The sequence below is a fragment of the Camarhynchus parvulus genome, chromosome 2 (assembly GCF_901933205.1).
Source record: "Camarhynchus parvulus chromosome 2, STF_HiC, whole genome shotgun sequence".
Classification (NCBI taxonomy): domain Eukaryota; kingdom Metazoa; phylum Chordata; class Aves; order Passeriformes; family Thraupidae; genus Camarhynchus; species Camarhynchus parvulus.
In genome coordinates, this window is record NC_044572.1 from 103,051,285 (window position 1) to 103,075,344 (window position 24,060).

The 24,060-nt window shown below is 40.7% G+C and overlaps 1 protein-coding gene across 1 annotated transcript in view; it reads right to left on the bottom strand.

Annotated features, from left to right (window-relative positions):
• The window catches only part of EMILIN2 (elastin microfibril interfacer 2), a 37,338-nt gene that overhangs the window by 8,066 nt on the left and 5,212 nt on the right, over nt 1–24,060 (bottom strand). The window contains exons 3-6 of the mRNA XM_030943377.1: nt 15,271–15,446; nt 11,531–13,465; nt 5,672–5,995; nt 5,059–5,097 (exon numbers count right to left, since the gene is read on the bottom strand). Of these exons, the coding sequence (XP_030799237.1) occupies nt 5,059–5,097; nt 5,672–5,995; nt 11,531–13,465; nt 15,271–15,446 (2,474 nt within the window). The remainder of the gene's footprint in view (nt 1–5,058; nt 5,098–5,671; nt 5,996–11,530; nt 13,466–15,270; nt 15,447–24,060) is intronic.

Sequence of the window (24,060 nt, forward strand, 5' to 3'; positions counted from 1 at the left end):
TGGTGCTGTGACCACTTCCCTAGGAAGCCTATTCCAGTGCTGATCACCCTCTGGGTAAAAAGCACTTGTCCTAAAATCCAATCTAATTCAGATGATATTGCTTAAAAATTGAAGTTTAAAAAGTCACACAACTCCACCTAAAATGTGGATATACAAATGTTCTGCTATCCACTGTTTTTCTGAATAACTCAGCCTGGGGGGTGGGGAGGAGAAGGCAAAGGGGAAGACATGCCTGCAACTTCAGAATTGGCAGATAACGATGTTGATTTCCCTCAGGGGCTGGTAACCAGGTGCCTCATGTATCTTTGGAAATCTTATTCAGCATTTTGTCTCAAGCTCAGAAGATAGACAGAAGCCCTTTTTCATTACTCCTACCTGCCAGTGTGCCTGCAGGTGCTCCTGCAAGCTAAGATGAAGTTATTTGAAAGGACCAAAATTAATTGCAGGAAGCCTAGTTACTTAAACAGCTTCTGTAAAGCTTCACCACCTTAACACAATGCTGCTTACACAGAAAGCCACTCTCAGCTTTCCTTGAGACTGAAATTAACTGAAAACACACCTCAAACTGTTGGCTCACTCAAAAGGTTTCTTTCCTCTGCAGTAACACTGCAAAATGCAACAAACCACGTGTTGCCTGCCCAGAAGCACTGCCAGCTTTGGAGCAGCAACAGGTCTGTTTGGGTTGGTGTCATCTGAATAAAGGACTGACTCCTGTCCTGGCTCTCCACAGCTTTTTCAAGATTTTCCTTCACTAATTGCTAGAATAGTTATCAGAAGTAACTATTTGTTGCTAAGCTGATGAAATTGCTTCAGATCTGCAGCTGAGTTCAGCACACCATATGTATCTATTCAAAAGAGAAATCTTAAACCTGTCTAAATATCCTGCAGATCAGTTCAGGGGGTGATATAAGGTCACACAGTAAAGATACAGAGTGTCTGTGCTCTCCTCCCCTCTTCCCACCTTCTAGATGGAGTTGTGCCTGTTTGAAGTTTTCACAATTCCTACCAACACCTCAGCAATGCTTTTGCAGAACTTCCCAGAGGGCTGCACCACCTTCTCCTACATGTCCCCTCTTGCAAACACTTTTCTTCATGCAAAGATCAAAGTTCAGCTTCTTGAAGGAAGGTCCAGGCTTGGACACTTACTTTCACTTAAGCAGTGAAGTATAAACATCAGAAAAAAAAATAAAGCATTTTAAAGCTATGAACCACAGGCACAGCTCTGATGAAGAAACTTCCAGGCAGACAACATGTTTCACAAAAGTTTCAACTGCAGTTTTACTCCCCCTTTTGGGGGAGGAAAAAGCTCTTTTGACTTCAGATGCATTCAAGAAGGTTTCACTTGAGATATTACACATGCAGGTAAGCAGGAGCAGTCTGTTCTTGACAATCTGTGCTACTGTAATGCATTCTGAGGAGTCAAAAACCACAGAAGATGCATGGGTGGCCCTTGTTAGGTTACATCTACTTCCACCCATCTGCTAGCTGTACTGCTGGTTCCAAGCACAGTTCATGCCTCCCACAGAGCCCAAGGGCCAGAAGGAAAGAAAAGACAAAAAAGATCATTAAGCAAAACAAAAGAGCACACAGCATAGGCATTTGCTATCAAGATGGAAGGAGAAAAAAATAACAATGTGAAGGTGCTGCGGACAACTGCTCAGCAACTGGAATGAGGATTCTTTCAAGAACTGACACAGAAGAGAGACTAAGTACATAATTCATTTGTCAGTAGGCACTTATGAGTCCCATAGATACAGCGGGAGAAAGGAGGATTTGCCAGATTTCCTCTCACAAATGGTCGATACTCCTAAATCTAAATGAGGGCAAAGTGTGTAATTTCAGTTAGAGCAAATAGGACAAAAATACAAGCAATTTGTCACTTCCCTATTTTTTTAAACTCTCCAATTTGACCTTAACATGACATTTTCAGAAACATTCCTCCTGCCTATGGCTTGGCCTTGCAGCACAGCATCACACTGATTTCCACAAGCCAGTGCTCAATGAAGCTGCTGTGCTAAGTCACAGTGATTCTGATGTGGATGAAATCTTGGTGTGTTATGAAGACACACATACTTTCCTGCTGAGTCTGTTAGTAACATCTGTCTGCTCTTACAATTCCATCCTTTCACATTGCAGCAAGAGAATATTGCTCCAGCATTTACCTACTGTTCCTTATACATAGCTAAGGAATCAAAAAAAAAATCAAGAAATACTCTGGTACTGAAAGGATGCAAATCATGCCTCAGCATTCAAGAAAAGCATGAAAGTGGGCTACTTTAGTCCCAGAAGACAGAACTGGAGCATTGGAGCCCTCAATCTGCCCTTCTTCCTGAGCAGCGCTTTTATGTAACAGAAGCTATTCAGAAGCAGAAATGAAAGAGAGTACTCAGAAGGCCATTTTAATAGTACAAGCTTCTTATATTAGGAATTATAGTACAAAAAGTCTGGTCATCTTTCAAATTTGAATTTGAGTACTACAAAATGCACTGAGTGAAGACTGCCAAAGACATCACAAACAGTTGTCCAGAGCTAATGAGACAGTAAGGATTCCTTGGTGCCTTATTTACACAGTAAGTTCCTCCTCTGATAAGCCAGAAATCTTCCCTTCCCCAGCTGTTAATTTCCACAGCACTGTTAACTGCTGAATTCTGTCCCAGAATGCTCTCTCTTCATCAGACACTGACAATTAGAACCACAGACTCAATTGGACTGGAAAAGACCTCTGAGATCATCGAGCCCAACCTATGACTGAACACCACCATGTCAACCAGGGCACCGAGTGCCACATCCTGCCATTCCTTAAACACCTCCAGGGACGGTGACTCCACCACCTCCCTGGGCACTCCATTCCACAGTCTAATCACCCTTTCTGTGAAGAAACTCTTCTTCCTGTCCAGGCTAATCCTCCCCTGGCGCAGCTTAAGGCCATGTCCTCCTGTCCTGTCACTTGTTGCCTGGGAGGAGAGGCCAACTCCCAGCTGGCTCCACCCTCCTTTCAGGTGGTTGTAAAGAGTGATAAGGTCCCCCTGAGCCTCCTTTTCCCCAGGATAAACACCCCCAGCCCCTTCAGCTGTCCCTCACAGCACCTGTGCTTCAGACTCATCATCATCTTCACCGCCCTTCTCTTGGCACGCTCCAGCACCTCAATGTCCTTCCTGGATTGAGGGGCCCAGAACTGGACACAGCACTTGAGGAGTGGCCTCCCGGTGCCAAATACTGGGAAGAATCACTTCCCTAGTCCTGCTGGCCACACTATTTGGGATAGAGGCCAGGATGCCACTGGCCTTCTTGGCTCCCTGGGCACACACTGCCTCATGTTCAGCCACTGCTGACCAGCACCCTCAGGGACTTTTCCTCTGCACAGCTTCCAGCCACTCTTCCCCCAGCCTGCAGCACTGCAGCAGGTTATTGTGGCTAAAGTGCAGCCCCTGGTACTTGTCAGGTACTTGAGTTCATGCTGAACCTCATCCAATTGTCCTCAGCCCATCAATCCAGCCAGTCCAGATCAGGGACGGTGGATGTAAATGCTCCAACTCCACAAAAGTCTTAACAGCTTTTGGTACCACTCTTATCTCTCTGTTTTCTGACTATCTGCCATTGAGGTCTGCAAGGCACACAGCGAGGATTTTAAGGACAGATCAGCAGGAATATCTTGTATTTAGAGAGGTATTCAGTGGCATGGATGAGGAAAATTAACTCCTTGGTCAAGCCCACCTCCCTCTGGATCCCAGGGTGGTAACTGTTCCACCAAGACTTTCCACCAAGCAGCAGATGGGTGCACTCGTGCCTTGCCCTGCCTTTTCAACACTTCTAACATCCACCTACTGTTTCACACAGTTTTAGCATAAACTTATTAAAACACTGCTCTCTATAAATTGCAATGGGAAGAAAACCCCCAGGAAATCCATTTATCACAGAAATCTAGACATCTATATTGGCTTTGCTGGCATCAAGATAAACGAATGTTTCTTTACTTCTTATCCTTTTCCAGAAACCTCATCTATCGCTGCCTGTTCTTACCACCACAATCCTCAAATGCAAAAAGATTGCTTTAAGGCTATGATGGAATTTTAATTAGCAGGTATAAATATCACAATGAGAGCATGAACTCTTTACAATTCTTTTTTTGTCAGTCCCCAGACCATTCTTCATGAAGTGTATTTGTGATTTTGTTATGGCCATCAAACTAAGTCCTGGGGCAGTAGGTTTTTGAATTCCATAAAGCCCGAATGTTTTACTTCCATCTATTGCCCATATTTCCTCAAACAAATTTAGATTAAATAACTTTTTTTGAAGAGGATATGGAAAGACTTTGATCAAGGATACCATTCCCCAGGGTTTGATAATATCTTGAGTATGAGACTGCATTGCTGGCAGCACCCAATCAACATATTTATCTAGGCCAACCAGCATGTCCCACATAAATTTTATACCTGTTCATCATACAAATTCTTAAATAAATTGTGATATTAACAAAAAAAAAAAAAGCACCCCAGCAAACCAAGAAAACTGCATTTTGAATAATTTTAATCAGTGGCTGTCAGTGGCAGCACTTCTGCTTTCACTGAAGTCAGAAATTGAGCCCTGGTGAGTGTAACAAAGCCAGAAGCCCTCCTAAGAGGAGAACAACCTCATGCACTAGAGTAAGATGCCAGCAGTTATTCAAGATCTTAGTCTTGGCTCTATTCATGTTTTATTAAAGAAATAATAAAATAATCATAAATATCTATTTTCTCATTTAGAAGGCATACAGAAAGGTGCACACTGACATTAGCTAGAAAATTCAAACCCTCTGTATTTAAAAAACACACAGTGAAGTAACTAGCAAGAACCCAAAATGATTTCTCAAAACCCAACTCCTCTCCCCATCTCCACGTTTTCAAAAGACACAGGTTATGTTTTAATGCTTAGGTCTAGCAAATATTGATCAGATTTTCCTCAATGCTAAACTTAAATACTAAAAAATAACACATTTTTTCCTCTCAGCCATGACCTTCTAGGGACTGAAATAAACATTAAGAACCCATGTGAAACATTTCTAGGAAACAACTGCCTTACCTTGTGAATCCGTGGTAAAATGAGGTGGCTTTGGATATCCTAAAAAGGAAAAGTAATATGTGTGACTCAGTACACAGCAGAGTACATTATGACCAAATATCACTGCAGTATTCTAGAAAGCATCCCTGGTTACTGAAGAGCAACCTACCAAAACAGCTATTAAATAGTGTCCCCCATGAAATGCTCAATTATTGTTAAACTGGGGTGGTCATGGCAAAGAGAACCAAGTTATTACTCCAATGTACTAAATCAGCTGCAAGCATCATGGAAGGAAAAAAAGAAATTGAATTTCCCTAGTGGCAAAGACTGCTCTAGTTACCAGGGATTTTACATCATCTCTGTTGACCTCATGCTTTGTGCACGCTTGGAAAGGCAGCAAAACTGGCACTGAGTGCGTTTCCCCTCCTCCTGCAGCCAGCTGGAGGCTGCAGAGGCCCATTCACAAATCATCTCTGCTGAAAACCCATTCCCAACAGCAACAGCCTCAGTGGGTGTCCACCAAAGGCCAAAAGGGGGCTGGTAAAGCACAGCAGATCTCGGTGTCAGCTCTCCAGCAAGACCTGACACGTCCATTGCACTCAGGAGTGATGCACTACCAGCTTGGTTCTCTCACCTGGTGCTCCAGCATACCCTTCAGCAATGGGCATGGTGCTCTGGCCAGCCTGGCCATCCACACTCCTCAGACGCCCTCTCCCAGACATCAAAACCGTGCCAGGAGGTCCTGCCTCCCCAGTCTCCAAGATGATGCCGGTTGTTCCAGGCAGAAGTGGCACGACTGCTGACCCTGGCAGAGCTGGGCGTGGGGCAGGTCTCAGCTGTGGTGGGAGGAGGGGGATCCTGTGCCGTGGGGGGTGTATCCTGGGCCGGGACGGCAGCAGGGAAATGCCAGGCTGGGGCTGCACGGGCGGCCTCGGCTGCTGTGGTACTTCTGGTCGCCCTTTGACAGGATGAAAGAGGAGGAAAAATGCAAAATTATTTGCCTAAAATAGAACACAAGCTTGCATGGATTTGCATAATAAATACTTCAAAATAAAACAGGACTCAGTTGGAGGCCACCTGCTCCCTGAGACTCAAGACTGCACTGGTTAAACACCATTCCACTCCTGAAGTACTACAGAGTCCACTCCTTACAGCCCGTGTGGCACAGGGAAAGGAATGAGGACAGCCTGGAGACAGGACAAGCAGCAATGAAATAACCTATGAACATTCATTCAATTGTTACACCAGCTTGGCCTTTCTGCACCAAACAGGCAGAGCATCACACTTATTCCCAGCAGTACCTTCATTCCAGAGTGAGCTCTCCCTGCCCCTGTCCTTCCCTCTCTCTCCCCTCTCACTTCAGTTCTCCCCAGCCCCTCACACCCACTGTCATTGCTTTCGACTCTCTACTCCCACAACTTTCAACACAAGACTGTCCCTCTAGCACGATCATAAAGAAAATTATCCACAGCAAAAAACATCAGTAAATGAACATGACTTAAGAGGCTCTTCCTCTTACTTAAAAAGCAACTTCCATGACTAATATTTTCTGCCAATAAAGGCAAAACTCAAAGATACAATCTACCAGAAAATTCTTTATTGTTTAAATCGAAGAGATACCATTAAAAAACTTTTCCACTGGGGCAGCCAACCCATATGACATCAGGGTTGAACAGCACTGACATGGTTCCATTTGTGTATCTGGTCAAGCCCTTTATAGGAATTCTGGTTTATTCATAAAAATGAAGTCCTAGATGCAATGCCCTCCCAAGTGTAAAGCTGAATTACATTTACACTAAGAACAGAAATTTACAAATGTGTAGATTTTAGCAGATGCAACGACAGCTTTTACACAGAATAAACAGAATTTCATGCTAAATTAAACTTCAGCATAGGTTACTTTGGTTGCATTTTGAGACTAAAACACGTCTTTAGGTGCAGGGATGGATGTGAGTTTCTGTGGAAATGGGGCAAACAACCCATTTAAAATTTATCTGATACAACTTGTCACATACTAGAGATGCTTGCCAAGGTGCCCAGCAGAGACCACCTCTCTGAGTGGTGCTCACAATGAAACACTTCAATTCAGTACAGTCCAAAATCAGCCCAGTGGCTAGGGCTAACCCATCTGGCTGTGCCAAGCAGCAGATGTGGTGTGAGGCTTCCCCTGGCTCTGCTGTGTGTCTGGGGAGCCCAGGAGAGCCTTACTCTGCACGCCTGGGGAAGAGCTTACAACAAACCTGTGCAGGAATTGTCTCCAACACGTGGCTGGGGTCCAGACAGCATCACTGGCAACCCATGTGATGTTCTGTGACTACTCCACACCTGCACTTTACCCTTGTGAATTTCATTTCTTGTTTTCAGTCTCATAAAAGCCTTAAAAGCCTAATAGGCCTTCAGGAGTACTGGGAGGCTGTCTGAAGTCACAGTCTCACACCACCTGCATTCATTTGCTAGATACAGCTGCTAGGAAAAAGCCTCCCTGATCTTTGCTGGCTGACTTTTAACCATCAGGAGAACTGAAACTCATACAGGCAATGCACCACAAAGCTGGGCTGAAGCTCACTCAGCAACTCTGTCCACAAGGCAGAGGCCTAAACAGTGAAATGTTTGCTTTATACAGATTAAAACTATTTTCATAAAAACCTTAAAATTAAAAAAAAAATCAAAACATTTCAAAAAATTCTGAAAGTATCAGAGTGAATTTTTTAACAGAATTGTTTGCTTTGTAAGACAACTTCTGTCCACAGAAGCATTGATTTAGACCTTCAACTAAAATCTTCAGATTAACCTCACTGAAAAAACAAATTGACAAAGTACTTTACCTTGGGATGCATGTACTTGTCATTTCTTGAGTCAATTATGCTAAGCCTCATTAAGACAATTATTTGGGATGACACTGGGAGAATGAATACATTTCTCTGCTTGCTTTTCTAGAGCTTTAAATAACAATCAACTGCTGAAATCCCATATCCTGAGCAAACTGCTTCCTTGCATGCAACATGAATACTGCAATATTCAGAATTGTCCCATCTCCATAACACTAAATTCAGAATCACTGGCCTAAAGCTCAACTTCAAGTGGAAGCAATCAGATATGTGTGAGTAGAGATCTGCTTGAACTTTGCTGAGCAGGCCATGAACACAATCTTCCCATCATCTTCCCATCTATCTGGGAAGGCAAGGACAGAGCTGAGATCATTACACAGCTAGGAACAGGAGCACTGTTCTCAGCAGCAGCATCCTTGCTGCTCTGCTTGTCACCACTGTTGTGAGTGACAATGTGGTTACCACATCATGTACCAGCATCCTCTGGTGCTCTCCTCAGCCCCCAAACACACAGAAATGAAGTGCATAAAGCTAACTAGAGAATAAAGGAATCTGTGACTGCTCTCACAAGAAGCCCAAAAGACCTCACTTGAATTTTGTTATAGACACCAAGTGGATTTTACAATTCTGTTAGAAAGCAGCATTGTGCACAAGCTCACAGGGAGCCCAGAGGAATTGACTGCATGACTATTCACACTACAGCATTAAAAATTTTATGTTGCATTTTATCCATGCTGTAATGCAGAGCACACATTTGGTTTCTTAGGCCACAACTTCATCAGACAACATTTTGCTGCTGGTTTCAAAACCCTGCTACACAGACAACTACCACAGGAATTGCAGGTCAGGTCAAATACCTATAACCAAAGAAAACTGCACTCCCAGCACTGTATCTGGCTGCAAGACCCAACTTTTGATTCCTGGAAAACTTCACGGATATATGTAAAAAAAGGCTGTACTTTTAATAGAGACCACCAACGTTAGCATGGCTTTCAATTTCATGTCATGTGAAAAGCAAACATACCTGCATAGAGGAACAGAGTGCAATGAGAACAACTCAGACTACGAGATGTGGAGCTGGGGTAAGGCACCACTGTGGCTAGAAAGCTGCTGGATCATTTTACCTTGGAGAGCACATCACACATGGTTCCCTAAATGCTTAGTGCCTGCTGTCACCACTGCCTTATGTGCTGCAGGACATTTCACCACCTTCACCAGGAGTTACAACAAATTAAACACATTTCTTGTCTCTGGGTTTGTAGCTGATGCACAGTCATTTGCTACATTGGCTTATTAGTTTGGATTGAGGCATTCGAAACCCCTGAATAAAAAACGTGGAAGATAATACAGACATATTTTTAAGACAAGGATCATTTGACTTCACTACACTTACACTGCTTGGTAAGATTTTATGTTTTATTTCTTGAACACATCCTTGCCTTACTGCCCTCAACAACTTTATTAGCAACAACTTGTTTCTGTGTCGGCCCCTGTGAAGTCAAATGACATCATTTGAATGCTACGATGTGCTGGCAAATTGTGCACAAGAAACTCTCCACGGATCCAAGTTCAGGTCTTCCTGTCAAATAATGTTGGTATGGCAGACAAGGCTGCAGATCACAAATGTAAAAATAGTTAAAGCCATACCCCAAATCACATAACAGGGTTCCCAAAATCACTTCCAAAAAAGGCTCTTCTGCCAAAATCTTTCTGCAACTCCTGCCATCAAAAGTTACTTAGGTTGCTGTGCCAGACAGTGTTATTGTAATTGGAAACATTTGGGAACTGCAGTGTGTGCTTCATGAATCCTTCAGAGGCCAGAGGCACCCCAGAGCAGCAGGGGATGCTCAGAGTGCCTGCACCCCAGACCCAGCAGCAGTGTCCTTCCAAAGGCTTTTAACACCCAGAGGTGGATGGAGGGGTCTGCCCTGAAAAGGTATTATTTTATGGAAACCCAGGTGTGCAGAGGTTTTTTAATGCTTTAATACACTGTAACGGGCTGATAAATGCAACTCATGAGGTCGCCTGAACACCTGCTTCAAACAGCAGAAGAAATATTACTACTTATATGTATCTTGGACCTTCCTCCAATGTTGATCGCTAGCGCTGGGTAATTTGGGGAAGATGGATGAGAAACAGGATTACACAGATACACCATGTTCCATTTTAATGGAAATTGCGATGCTTCTGCAAGATCTAGGGATAAAGGTCCTCATCCTGCTGAATTTAAGTCAAAATTACAGCAAAAGAATTATCTGAAATTTACAGTCCTTCTTCACTCCACTTCCTCCTTTAAAGTTAAGAGAAATATTTTTTTTATTTCACACAAAAGCTTCTCCCTCAGAAAGACTTTTGTGTCAAGTACTGCTATACATTTGGTTTTAAACAATTAAACAAAAGAAACACACCTATTGCAGGTTTTCAAGTCTCTGCCTCGGGGTGAGAAGGATATTCTTCCCTTCATGAGGCACGACTTGGCCATTCTAGAAAGAACATTCAAGAATCTCACATCTGATCTCTCCTAACCACCATCAGCTGCAAAAGCACACAGGCTCTTCCCTCAGCACCTCTTCTAGTTTTACCCAGTCACAGAAATTGGCCTCTTATTTATCTCATACGTGCACAGAATTAAAACCAGAAGCATCAACCAACTGAAGAGTGCAGTCTCAAAACAGTCTCCAGTTCCTATGGTTTTGCGTCATGCTAAGAGAAACAGGAAAACAGGAACTCAGCTTCCTTCTGTAAACTTCGTCTCTCAGGAAAACAACCCACTGCTGGAATTTGGAGCAAGAACTGCAGAGGGAACTGAGTGGCATTTGGCAAGCTCTCTAAACCTTCATGGCAAGGCTCACCGGCACGCTGAGGTTACCATTTCCCAGTGTCCTGAGACAAAGGGAATGTGCCCCACCTTCTCAGCGCTCTAATGCAAACTTAAACAAAGTGCAGGTGGATTTGCACCAACATGCTGGACTATTAACAGAACTGGCTGAAGTGCTAAAACATTGCCTGCTGGAATGTGCCAAGTACTGCCAACGACCTTGTGGGAATGCAAGCTTCTGGGAGAGCTATGAAGCAGAAGTCTTATATTGCCATGCCAAGATATGCCAGAGCTCATTTGTGAAACTTCCAGATCAAAGAGCTGGTGCTGAATTATAAGCATAAACTCATGCTAAGAACACAACTAAGAAGAAATCTTTCTTATCATAAATTTGAATTAATTTGACTTCAGTTTTCTCTACTTGCTTTTCAATTTTCCCTGAGGAATACAGAATAATCTTCAACAACAAAATAAAACAAACAAACAAAAAAATCAAATTAATTGACATAATACAGACAATTATTACAAAAAACTCACTTGAAAATCACTATTTGAAAACACCACTTTTTCCACTGTCTTTATTCTAGCTTGAAGTAAACAAAAAAACATGTAAGACTTCTTTTTGTTTTTTTCTTCTTTTTGGAGGATACTTTTAAAAGCACTCAAAGTACTCTGTGGTGTTCTGCAGCAAAGAGCCAAAATTAGTCACTGCGAAAATAAAGTAGGAATTGTGTAATATTTTTTCCTCCCTTGTTTAGTTCTTTTCTAAGAGTTTCAGAAAGGAAAGCCAGTTGAAAAACAAACAAACAAGCAAAAAGAAAAAAAAAAAAATAAGGAAGAAACTTACTTGTGTCAGGCTGAGATTTCAGCATGCCTTCAATGTCTGCGGTGATTTTGGAAACCTGACTATGAAACTGTTGGACAGAGTTCTTGAGGCCAGAAATATCAGTGGAATGCGATGCTATGGTTCCATTCATTTCACGGATGCAGTTCCATAAGCTGCTCACGTGCTTATTCAGACCCTCTTTTATATTCTGCAAGCTGTCTGAAACAGAGTCCAGCTTGCCACAGACTTTTTCAATATGTGAGACTCTGCTCTCAACATCTGAAACATCCTCCTGGACCCCTTGGGTCTTTTCTTTGCACTTGCTAAGATCATTCAGGACATGGTCATTCAATTGTTCTAGTCTGTCTTTCACTTCACCACAACAATTCTCATTGGAATGAGCAGTTTGATTTGCAAATGTCCTCTGCATTTGATCAATTTTTCGGAATACACCTCTTTGTGTTTTTCTGCATGTCGAATTGACACCCAGAAGCTGCTCCCTGCAGCTACTCAGGCCATCTTGAAGATTTTTCATATCCTTATCAATGGCATTTAGATTGTATCGGAATACACGTACGTCTCTCTGCATTTTCTGGATGTCACGTTGGTTGCCCTTAATTACGTTGAGTTTCTCATTAAGAGAGCTATTTAGAGACCTCAGGACAACAGAATTATTCTCTGTTTTCAAAAGCAAGTGATTGTACTTGTCATTACAATCTTCTAGCTGTTTCTGAAGGTCCTCGGTGCCTCGCGGTGCAGACTGACATTTCTGCCCACAGAGCTGCTCAAGCGACAGCAGTTTGTCCTTCACGAAATTCATCTCTGCTGTAAACTGCTCATTTGCAAATCCAGCATCACTGGGCAAGATAGGCCCAGGATTAGCAAACATTCCATCTGGGTCCGTGGTGTTGGCAATCTCCAAAATAGTCCCGCCTAGCCTGACCTCCAGCGCCCGCAGCTTTTGGTCGAACAAGTCTCTCAGTTCATCCACCTCAGCAGCAATAGCACTGCGGAGAGTCTCCTCAACGTAAAAACAGTGTTCTTCAGCATTTCTTTCTGTAATATTCATCCTGGCATCCAGCTCCTCCAGCCTCTCACCCAACACGTCTTCTAGATCTGGAGTCAACAATCGAATTATTTCATTATCTATTCTGACATTCAAGATCCTCTGTGCTTCCACAATTCTGTCAATCTTCTTATCTAAATCTTTCATCTGTTGGTCAAAGTCATTTCCCTCACCCTTCTTGCAACAGCTGGAGTTGTTTGATGGAATCTGAGTGCGGAGAGTATCTATTTCTTTCCTCAAGTCATTCTCTTTTCCTCTTATAACATCGATTATCCCTACACAGTTATTTTCACTGTTGTCGTACTGCTGCTGAATATCCTCTAGTTTATAGTCACAGGAGTTCTTCAGATCTGCCATTTTCTTCTCAAATCCTTCCATTATTTCTTGCCTGAGGGACTCAAATTTTGAGTCTATATAGTCCTGATATATATTGTCACGGGGCATTGTTATTGTAGGTCCTTGTGCTGCCTCCTGCAGTTGTTTCAATTGTCCTTCATAGCCTTTTACTTTTCCATTCAGTTCCTCCAGCTCATCATTCCTCATCTTCAAGGCTTCTTTGACCTCAGCTAGCTCAGCTTTTATATCTTCCATTTCAAAATCAATAAAAGGGTCTTTTTGATCTTTATTGTTGAGGAGTCCTGGCAGCTGAATAGTGTCTGTTTCACCACCAACTGCACTGTCAGGCTCCGGGCGGTCGTAAAGGTTGTTCAGCCAAGTGACCAACATCTTGCTAGCATCTTCCTGTACAGTCAGCTTCAGGTTTTCATTCACACCTGCCACAGAGGACTGGAGTTCAATCACAGACCGTGTAAGTCTAAACAACTCGTCCTCAAGAAACTGCATTCTCTTCTCATATGGTGGAGGCTCCGGTGCTCCTGTTGGTTCTGCATCTGTTTCCCAGAAGTAACAAAATGTGGATGTAAATATTCCCAGTGGTATCTGTTTTAATAAGCTGCAGTTGACTTCACTTTTCTTTAAAATGAAATAATAGTTTAAACTGCCTAATGCTTGTTGTCTTTTCTGTTCTTATTTTCAGTCATTTACAATTAATACGTTATCAAAACCCCCAGAACCAAAAGTTTTAGCACAGTGACCAATTCCTGCCAAGATACAGTGGCCATAAAGAAACTGGCAACCACTCCTCCTGTTCAGCAATGGATCTAAGCTATGGCATATATAACAGACCAATACAGGTCCATACACATCACCTTAGAATCACTGCATCTCCTATAACAATAATCTGCCCCTGAATTTCCACTGAAAACTTCAGTGGCAGTCAATTATGTGCCTGAAGTGGGTTTGTGCTTCCATGTTTTACTGACCTGGGATCCAAATATACATCCCATATATGACATGGAGTTCTGCAAGACACTCCAATTGCTTCACAAATACCTAATTATTTGGCATATATCTAAGTAGGCAATAAAAACATGTATAAAACTGTAAAATTTACACATTCAAAACTGTTAGATTAAAATAACATCCTCATTGTATGAAAATCAGAAAGAAAAGACTTCTAGCCGCAAACTACTTTTTACCTATCAAAAATCAATTAATGAATCTGAATCTTGTCATTGGTAGGATCTCATTTACAAAGCCATGTACAAATCTGGATGTTCAGTTTCACAGAAAATGTGTAACAACTGCAGAAAATCCAGAACAAAAACCCAGAAAACAAACATTATCAGAGGTCAAGAAGGATAAACTGCAGGAAAAGTCAAAAGTAATTTTTAATTTTGTCTGGAGGACAGGAGAAGGATACAGATATCACCATGTTTTATTATCATCTTTTGGAATTAATATTTTAGGTCAGCTAACAAAATACTTAAAAAGGTCATTTTTAAAGCAGGTATATAATCTATGGGACTAGTTTGAAACCATGTATTCAGTCATTCAATACATTCCACCACACAGAAAACATATGTGGAAATCTGACTAAGTGTTATATGTGACACTAATCTCCAATTATGTTGGAAAAAGTAAGTCCTTCAGAAGGAAACATCTGTTTATCATTTTTTCTTAATGGAGAAAAGGCATAATATAGCAGTAATAGCACTCCTTCTTGCCCTTTCAGAAGACAGTATCTTACACAAACAAACATCATTCATTCTTTAAAATATTTTTTTCAGAAGTTGAGGCTTATCCATACTAATTCTCTTACTCCTCATTAAAGCACGTAATCTAATGTGAATCTGTAAAATCTTTAGAATCTCAAACAAAACATTGTGAAACTGCTAGGAACTCTCATGTATCATTAAAATTAGTATCTGTGGTTTTGGGGGTTTTTGTGGGTTTTTTGTGTTTTGGGGGGGGGTTGTTTTGTTTTGTTTTAGTAATATTCCTTTTTTTTTCTACCTGAACATTGGAGAAACCACAAAAAAAAAAAAAACCAACTGTAAAATTCTTAAAAAACCCACAGTCTTAACCCAAAGGTTTTCTACAACCATGAGTAGCCAGCTGACATTTCCAGCCAGTGTTCTACAGCCCATTCCTCTGTTATTCTTCAGGAAATTCTCTCTATCAGGCCTGCTAGTGCCTGGCTATTATTTCCTCACTGCACAGAGTCTTTCACATGGCTTTTGTACCTGCCAGCAGTTGAGTTCGGCAGAAACTATAATGATTAGAGGACAAAACAAGAAGACAAAAGAAGAAAACAGACATGACTGCGCATACCAAAATTCAGACAAAAAGTTACCTGTGCCTTTCTTCACAGCAGCTCTTGCTGGTGTTGTGGGACGACGAGCAGTGTTTGGCTTTTCTGCAGGTCCTTCCCTGCAGTCCTCCCCTTTGTAGCCAGGACAACATCTCCATTCCAGCTCTGTCACTGTCTTATATGCAACTGTGTACCGAGGTCTGAAACTCGTTCGGTATCTGCCAAAACAGAGAGCATTTTAAACAATCCATAACCTAACCTGCTAGCTAGATTAAAGCTAAAATTAAAATAGGTTTCGGGAGCTTTTATAATGAAAATCAAATACTTACAGCTATTATTCATTTTCTGCTTTATACATCAAACGAACAAATGTTTCTGTCTAGGTTTTCAAGCTGCCTCCACTCAACACAGTCATGATAGGGAGCCATGGAATAGAGGCCTTCATGTATGAGCAGAGGGAGAAAATACTATGGCAAGTGAAGGTACAACTCATCAGACACCACTGACAGTACCCATGACCAGCAGTGTCTTAGACTACAAATTCAAAATGTTTTCCCTCTAACTTTTCATTGGAACCCTCCCCCCAGGGCTCTTCTGAACATCAAAAAATGCTTCTGACTGCTTTGCCCCATTTGTATTTCTACAGACTCCACTTAAACCATTCCTCAGAACCCATATGTACAGCACAGTCAAAGCTGGGAGGGATATTCCAGAGAAGGACAAAATGCCAAAAAGTGTGAGTCAGACAAGGACATGAAAGAAGGAATCAGATGAAACACTACAACCAACAAAGAAATCAACTCTTTCCTACTTCATCAGTTAAGTTGAAGAGGGTCTGGCAGACAAACCTATACACACATTATGTACATACAACCCTGAGCTTACCTGATTAACCACCCAAAAGTTAATAAATTACAAACTATTTCTGGTTGTGCAACTTTCTTTAACCATAGACTTCTTCATAGCTTCCCTTGAAATACATCCCATGTGCTCAGCTGCAGTCAGACACTGTGGTATCCAGCAGAACATAAGCAGAGTCTATGCTAATGGATAAAAACTAAATCAATTTAAGGTACAGCTCATTTCAGATTGAGACATGAAGAAAATGAGGGAAACAGGGATTTGCCACCTGAGCTCTATAAAACAGTATTCTTGGAACACACAGAAATAGTAAGTCATCCCGATTTCTCACGTGAATTCCTTTCTCTCAGTTAAACTAGCATAATGCTATTAATTTCCCTAAAGCTTTTTCAGATCTTTTGTCCTTCAGATTATTTCAGATTAGAACAGTGTGCAGGTTCATTTCACAGCTGAGGCGTCCCTAAACAGTAATACCAGCAGAATAAATGCAGGACAGCAGCAAAGGAATCTACAGGAGCTCTGTAATAGGTTTCAGCCATAGCCTGACTGGGCTCACAGGGAGTGTATCCTGGGACAGAGAGAGGGACAGGACAAAACAGCACCAGAAACAGCCATGCTATCACACAAAAGTTACCTATTTCACTGAACATGGCATGCTATGAACATTCAAAATTCCTAACTGGTCAAAAAAGAATCAGTAATTAGCTACCAAATGGAAAGAAGTAAATCTTACAGACTGTGAAACAATTTCCTATTGGAAGTCACAGAGTGAGAGTGAGCTTACTGTTACTCTTCAAAGCTTCTCCTGCCATGCATGCAAACAGTTGCTGAAATTTTATTCAATTTTATTCAGCATATTTCAGATACACAATCTTAATATCCCCCATCTGACAGTCATTTGCTGCCCCATTTTGCTAAGCTGGTTAACAAACTTGCAGTGATGTGCTTAAAATATTAACTACTAATTATGAATTTGTTTCTCTTCCAAATGTATCTTTCCCAATTCTGCCACAGCACTGAGTAATTTCTGCACTTGGGAAATACTCGGTGTTGTTTTGCATTGTTATTTGGTTTATGACTTCTCATTTAAGGGGTAAAAGCTACTTTCACTAGAGACAATCATATTTTTTCCAACTATTTCTGGGCCAAGAGTAGTTTATACTAATAAGGCTCTCCGGATTCAGTTTTTCTGTGGATCAGCATAGGAAGGCAGGGTCAGTCTGTGCTGTATCTCTGTCTATGAGCCGCTCATAACTGCAGTGGTTTGCTGTGCCTGTCAGATTTTCAGACTCTGGCTTGGAGCATGTAATCTCAGCGAGGGTCCCCAATCCTTTTATACTTTCTGAACACCATATATGAAACAGCTGTAGACTTCACTCCAGCTCATCCCTCCTTCTACAGTTTTCACTTAAACATCTGCTGAATCCTGTTTACAAAGTACAGAAATCCCAATGGTAAAGTGCTTTAAAAATTAAATAGAAGAGTGCAATGTAGAGGGCACCACTGGGAAGAACAATATCCCGGCCACCCAGGAACTTCCTTTTCTTTCTCCCTTATCTAAAGATCTCCCACATCTTCTGTAGATAATTTGGGTTTGAATCCTTTCCTTCCAGCTAGCTGCCAGAGTCAGGAGAATCAGGATTAGCTAGATACTTTAGTGTTTTGAAGTGGTTTTGAAAGTCATTACAACTTCTCTCACAACCACCACATTACTGAAATGCAAACTCTGAACTTCCAGATCAGTTTTCCCATGCTGGAAATGGTTTTACATACTTCTGTATGATTTCCATAAAACACTTAACTGCTCCTAGCTTTGTGTGTGTTCCTCTTTTTACTTTCAGGGCCAAACCCCTTCCTGAAAAATACAGTATTTTGGTTATTTTCAAATGCCAAATCTCTCTTTTTTTCCCAGCAAAGTTTTAAGAATATAGCTGAAACTAATTTTATAAAATGAGTAAGAATTACTTATATGCAAATTGTGCTCTTCTTCACTCAAATTACACAGTGAAGATTTTCCATCACATTTCTGAAAATTTTCTCTTTTAACACCTTCTCTGTAGTCATATCCATCAATATAGACACTTTCAGATGGCTTCAACAGTCAGACAAATATTAAGAAAAAACTAAATACAAAAGAAGAATATGAACAAATAAAAAGAAATCAAACTTAATATTTTTCCAATGTCAAAACTTAAAAACTTTTCTAAACTCCATCTTAAAAATAAAAAACAGGCATGTTTGACATTCTCACTCTTCTTTGTTTTATAGTTTCCTGATCCTAATAGGCATAAAATGCTTAAATACTAATTAATTTAAAAAAAAAAATTGAAAAACAGTCCACTTCTAAAAAATTCTTTCAAGTTTGAAACAACACAAATTGGAACTGTTTTGTTTTCAGATATGGTACATCAAATACAGATTAACCTGAATCCTAAATCACAATTCTCCTAGAGCCAAAATAAGCTAGAATCAGAACATTTCAAAATCTGGATCTAGAACAGCTTTCATATTCACACTTTGACCTGTGGTAAGAAGACAGCTATACTCATGGTTGGCTTGAAAATTCAACTGGGATTTACTTACTAAGAACTACTTCTCTATACTGCCAGTCCAGCAGAATAAATCACACAGCTACTCCCACTTCCTCCGGGAATACCATGCACGTAAGGCTAGGAAACAGGAACTTACACTAGCACTTCTCTAATTTGAATACAGTCACACAGAAATTTCTTAAAAATCAAAGTTTCACTGCTACAGCTTCTCTACCAATGACATTCTTCAAGCAGAAGTGCTGTGCAAGTTGCACGGAATGGTGTCACTGTGACAGCACCGTCCAGCTGCACTGACAAATGACAGCCACCAGCATGCATCCAGCCCCAGGGATTTCTCAATCACACAAATGCTTTTTAAAGTCAGAACTTTGCTCACTCAGTGAATTTCAGTGGAGGATTACAGGATTTTGCTAGGATATAGCAGTCTAACAGCACCGAACAAAATTATGTTGTTGGTTACAATTCTAACAAAACAAACCATAATTTTCTCCTAGGGACCACATCCCTAATTTGTGATTCTATGCATGTGAAAGACACAAGACTGGGAACTATCACAATATACAAATTAGAACATGTCTTTATTTAAATCTGCAGTATTCTGAATCCAACTACTCACTCATAGTCAGAGCAAACTTAAAATACACAATCGCAAACATACAAAACACACAAAATGTACTCAAGGTAGCCAGAGAGACAAAATGTTCCTTCTCTATAAAGCTGGATAAAGATACACGGTTGGAATGTAACATCAAGTTTCTCATCATTTATCTGGCAGGTGTGAATCTTTACAGAGTTATCTAGCGAGGCAATTTTATCAAAAGGGTCCACAAAAGTTTCCTAAGTACCTTAAAAATTGAGGCTCCACTTTTACACCTTAATATGCTGCAATGAAATTCAAAACTAGTAAAATATCAAATCTTCCTCTGGTTGACTTGGATTTCTGCTATTCAAATTAAGTGTTAATAAACACAATTACTTTTACAAGTATTCTTCAAAACTATTTAAAAACCAGTAATTTCTTATGTGGTTACAAGTTGCATATAATACACCAGCATTTACTGTGCCTAGTCACTCCATTCTCCTGTGGACTTCAAGTCCAAGGTGATGGTCATAATCTCTTGATGAATTGAGCTAAATATTGAAATAATTCTTTTATAAGGCATGAAAAAAGGTTAAATATCAACTGTCTTTAATCTTTCATTGCAACAGAGAACATAAGAACGGCTGTTTTTTAGGAATTTTTCCACAACAGGCTTGTAACTACCCACACCTACTACCTTCACCATGAACTCAACATGCTGATCAAATGAAAAAATACACCCAGAACACTAATACAAACCTCCACTTTCATTATCTTAAGTGTTTCACAGCTGAAATGAAGATGTACAGGGTGACAACAGCTCTCAAATATTCCTCTTCTTTGAGAGAGAAATACTTCCATAGGAAAATGCTTAATTAAAAGTCCATGTTTGCTGCAAATGCTGGACATTTTCACTGGGGAATGAGCTATAGTATTCTCACGGTGCCAAACCACAGAAGGAAACAGTTAACACTGATATTTGGAATGTCACCTAATAGCGATAAAACAAATCAGAAACATTTGGACGAAATTGGTGGGAAAACATATGGCTCAGCTCTGTAACTGGATATTAACATTGAACCTTTTGGGAAATGCAATGAGATAAGTGCCACCACATCCTCACTGCGAGGAAGGGACCACAGAATCAGCATGTTTCTACATAAGCAGCGTACAAAATGTTTACTCTGAGCACAAATCTTCAAGGTTGGTCCAAAATTCTGTAGTGGTTGGAACAAGTCCCATGACTTCAGCAGCCTGCAAATTTCTGTCTTTATAAAACAGAAGATATAAAATCTACACTATTTAACATTTTTATTGCATGTAGACACATTCTTTGTAAGTTGCATCGTCTGGTAATTGTATTTATACAGATATACTATAGTTCTATAGTCCCAGTCATCCAAATTTCCAATATATTGCAATGGGAGCACAGAACTGGCATATAGACATCCCACAAAAACACGACCTAGAGGATGTAATTAAATACAATCATATTTTGACCAAACATTTTTTATTTTGTAGGCTGAAAATACTTCTGCTGAAAATATACCTTATTGGCTGTTTATACTACACAAACACTGAACTAGAACTAGTTGATCCCATGTTTCCTGCTTCCCAAATGAGGAGGCTTATTTGTATTCCCTACAAATGGTGGCAGAAATCCTAGTTCTACCAAAATCTTTGTAGATTTTAGCTGCTGTCTGTCAAAGTGAGTTTCAGCACTCACCTGGATTACAGGTGCCTCGTGTGTAGGTAAGGACAGGTTTTAGTTGTCTGTATTTCCATGAAGGCCAACAGCAGTAGTCCACACAGCCAGCAGGGTCAAAACAGGGCTGCATCTCACCCTAAAGTCATCATTTACATCCTATTACCTACAGAGTGTGCTGGACACCACTGACTTGTACCTGTGTCACTATCACTGCATGTCTAAGCTCCCACACTCAGATTCACCCCTCTGCATACAGGGCAGACAGTTTGGGTCAGGGTGAATCAAATTCCACCTTTGTTTTGTGTTCCTTGATTACCTTGGCACTATGCAACAGCACCAGCAGCTAGCTTGCATTTCACAACACTGAGCTTAATTTGAAAGGCATTTATAGCAAGCAGCAAAAAGATGTTTTGATGCAAATAGATAAACCTACAGAAGTCTAAGTGTTGAGTGACAGCAAGCCATCAAGGCTGTAATAAATCCCAATTATACAATGCAGCAAAAGTCTATTTGAAAAGAACCCCATTGCACCCCAAAATAATCTTCCATTTCGATCTGGCATTAAAGACACTAAGTTGCTTCTTACAGATGGACTTTAACAGTCTTATCTTTACACTGCTATTTTTCCTTTACCTGGCATTTTTTCTTTCCAGAATTTCTATAAAGTAGGTCAGTAAATGTCTTTACAGGCATTGGAGTCTGGGCAATTATATCTTCTTGAGAAAAATGTCACTGACCTTAGACACTAGTCCAGTGCCTGGCCCACTCACAGCCATCTAGATTGAAGTTCCTCAAAGGCCCTTGGATAACATAATAATCAAAATAAAATATATATAATGAAAAGCAAGAAGAGAGTGTTTTAAAATTTTTTGTGCTGGGTGAAACAAAGTTTTGAGGCACTCCTGTGGAAAATATTAAGTTATGACAAGCATCACTGGTGCGCATGACCATGGAGGTTCAGCTTCTCCAGGCTTGCACAGGCCCACAAGGGAGTTCTTAATAAATTTTGCAGTCATGTATAGCACGGCCAACATTTGTACCAGATCTGTTCTGAGCTAAATCCTGAACAAAAAACTGCTACTGGCTGAGAGGATTAACAGGGAAGAAACTAAAGGAAAGCAAGGGAATGAGTCAAAGCAGTCGGCATCAACAGGAACACCATTACCTGCTGTATACACACCCAAGAAATCATCCATCCAGGTCACTGCAAAGAGTGCTTTAGTATCTGACTATGAAGGTACTGTAATTCTACTGAATGTTTCAAAAGACAGGAATGAGCATTTAGAGACTCAGTACTTTTTTCCATTGGTTATTTTTACTTGGTGGTTTCACGCTAAGCAGGAAGGGAGAAGATGGCCTTCCATCTGGAAGAAATTGCTAACTGGGCAGAGACCTGGCACAGGTGATTGTATCACTCCTTCAAGCAAGGAAGGGAAAAGTTTTATTTATCTATCCCTAAATAAAACTATTATCTCATCTAGTGGTACCAGGGAAGAAGCAGCCAACCGTGCTGCCCCAGTCAGCTCACTATAGCCCGGTCTCTGGTACTTTGTTGTCTTCCAACACTGAACACTGTTTCAATGCATCTGAGAGAATCTGGCTGAATTTTACTGCAGAGTTTGTGTTTTCTTCAGTAAGAAGGACAGAAGATTACAGGAACTGGTAGAAGACAAAAACATTCAATTATTCTCAGGCAACACCACATGGTTTCATTTGAAACTCTCCAAAAGTGCCATTGTTCACTACTTATACAGTGGATTTTATGCCACTCAGCTGGAATTCTTCTATCAAAAAAAGATGTGATTCAAACTACAATTTTCTCTCTTGGGAGAAAAATGGTTTTTTGTGGGAAGAAAGAATCAAGGGACTGCACACTCTGAAATATGACCTCACGTCTCATATTAGTGATTTCTTCTTGTTGTACGTATATCTTCACACACACATACACTAATACCTACCTATCTAACTCTCTCTTGGCTTCCAAGGATTTTATTTTCAAAAAGCTGACCACTAAAGTCCAGTAGGAAATGCACAGAAGTTTAAAATGTTAATACTCTTAATGTTCATAAATTATCACTAGGTAGGTATCCTCTTCTTATGAGCAGCAAAACAAGGACACAGGATGCATTTCAGTAACTCAAAGCCAGAGACAGCCTGTGGCAAAGCTCAAAGCACAGCTTCAGTCTTGGGATTTACACTGTTGAAATGCCAGTCAAATACATGGTAACAGACCAACAGAAAGCTATTAAAATCCCATTTAAATAGAATGGGATAGGAGAATCCTGAAAAGACAGCCCTTTCAAAAGGGTTCCAGGGAAGTTTTGTAAAGAGGCAATGTGATGTGCTCGGTGATGGAACAGGAACAATTCTGCAACAGGTTATATGTTTACAACATCAGCACCTGCCTCTCCCAGCAGCAGGGACCAAATTTCTCACCTTACACGAGGGGAGAGATCAAGTGAGGATGCAGAGCACTGCTGCTGATAAAGCTGCCTGAAAAACTGAGCTCAAATTGTATCTCTTCTGCTTCTCTGCCCATGAAATAAGCTGTTTTCTAGAATGCTCTAGAAAGACCTGTTGCTGAAAGATTATTTGAAAATATACCCAGATGAAACAAATAACCAATACTTTCAGGAAGACAAGATCTAACCTGTGGAATTAAGTGGGACCCCAGCTTTGAGAATAAAACAGAGCATTGTTTTGAGACCTGTTATTTTCAAGACACCAAGTTCAAAGTGAACCAGAAGGGAAAGATGAGATGCAAATGCAAAAGTGAAGTCAGATGGGAGTCATAATATCCCCAATGTGTAAAAGTGGCACTGCCCACTGTCTAATGGTACAAAATGTTCCTTGATTATTTGGGTGATTTAGTATGAAATACACCTAAATGGCTCAGCAGCTCCCTGCAAATAAAAATTTATTGCTTTGGCAACAGTTTGGTGCTTAACAGAAGAGGCCCCAGACCTCCAGGTCACACATTTCTCAAACCAGAAAAGCATGAAACTTTGAGTTATCACATTAATGGGAAGTGAGGAGCAGCATGGGATTTTTTTTTTTTTTTTACATTATTGCAACAAACTCAAATGATGTGTGAAATGAAAATTCCCCGTCCAGTTCACAGAGAAGAAAGA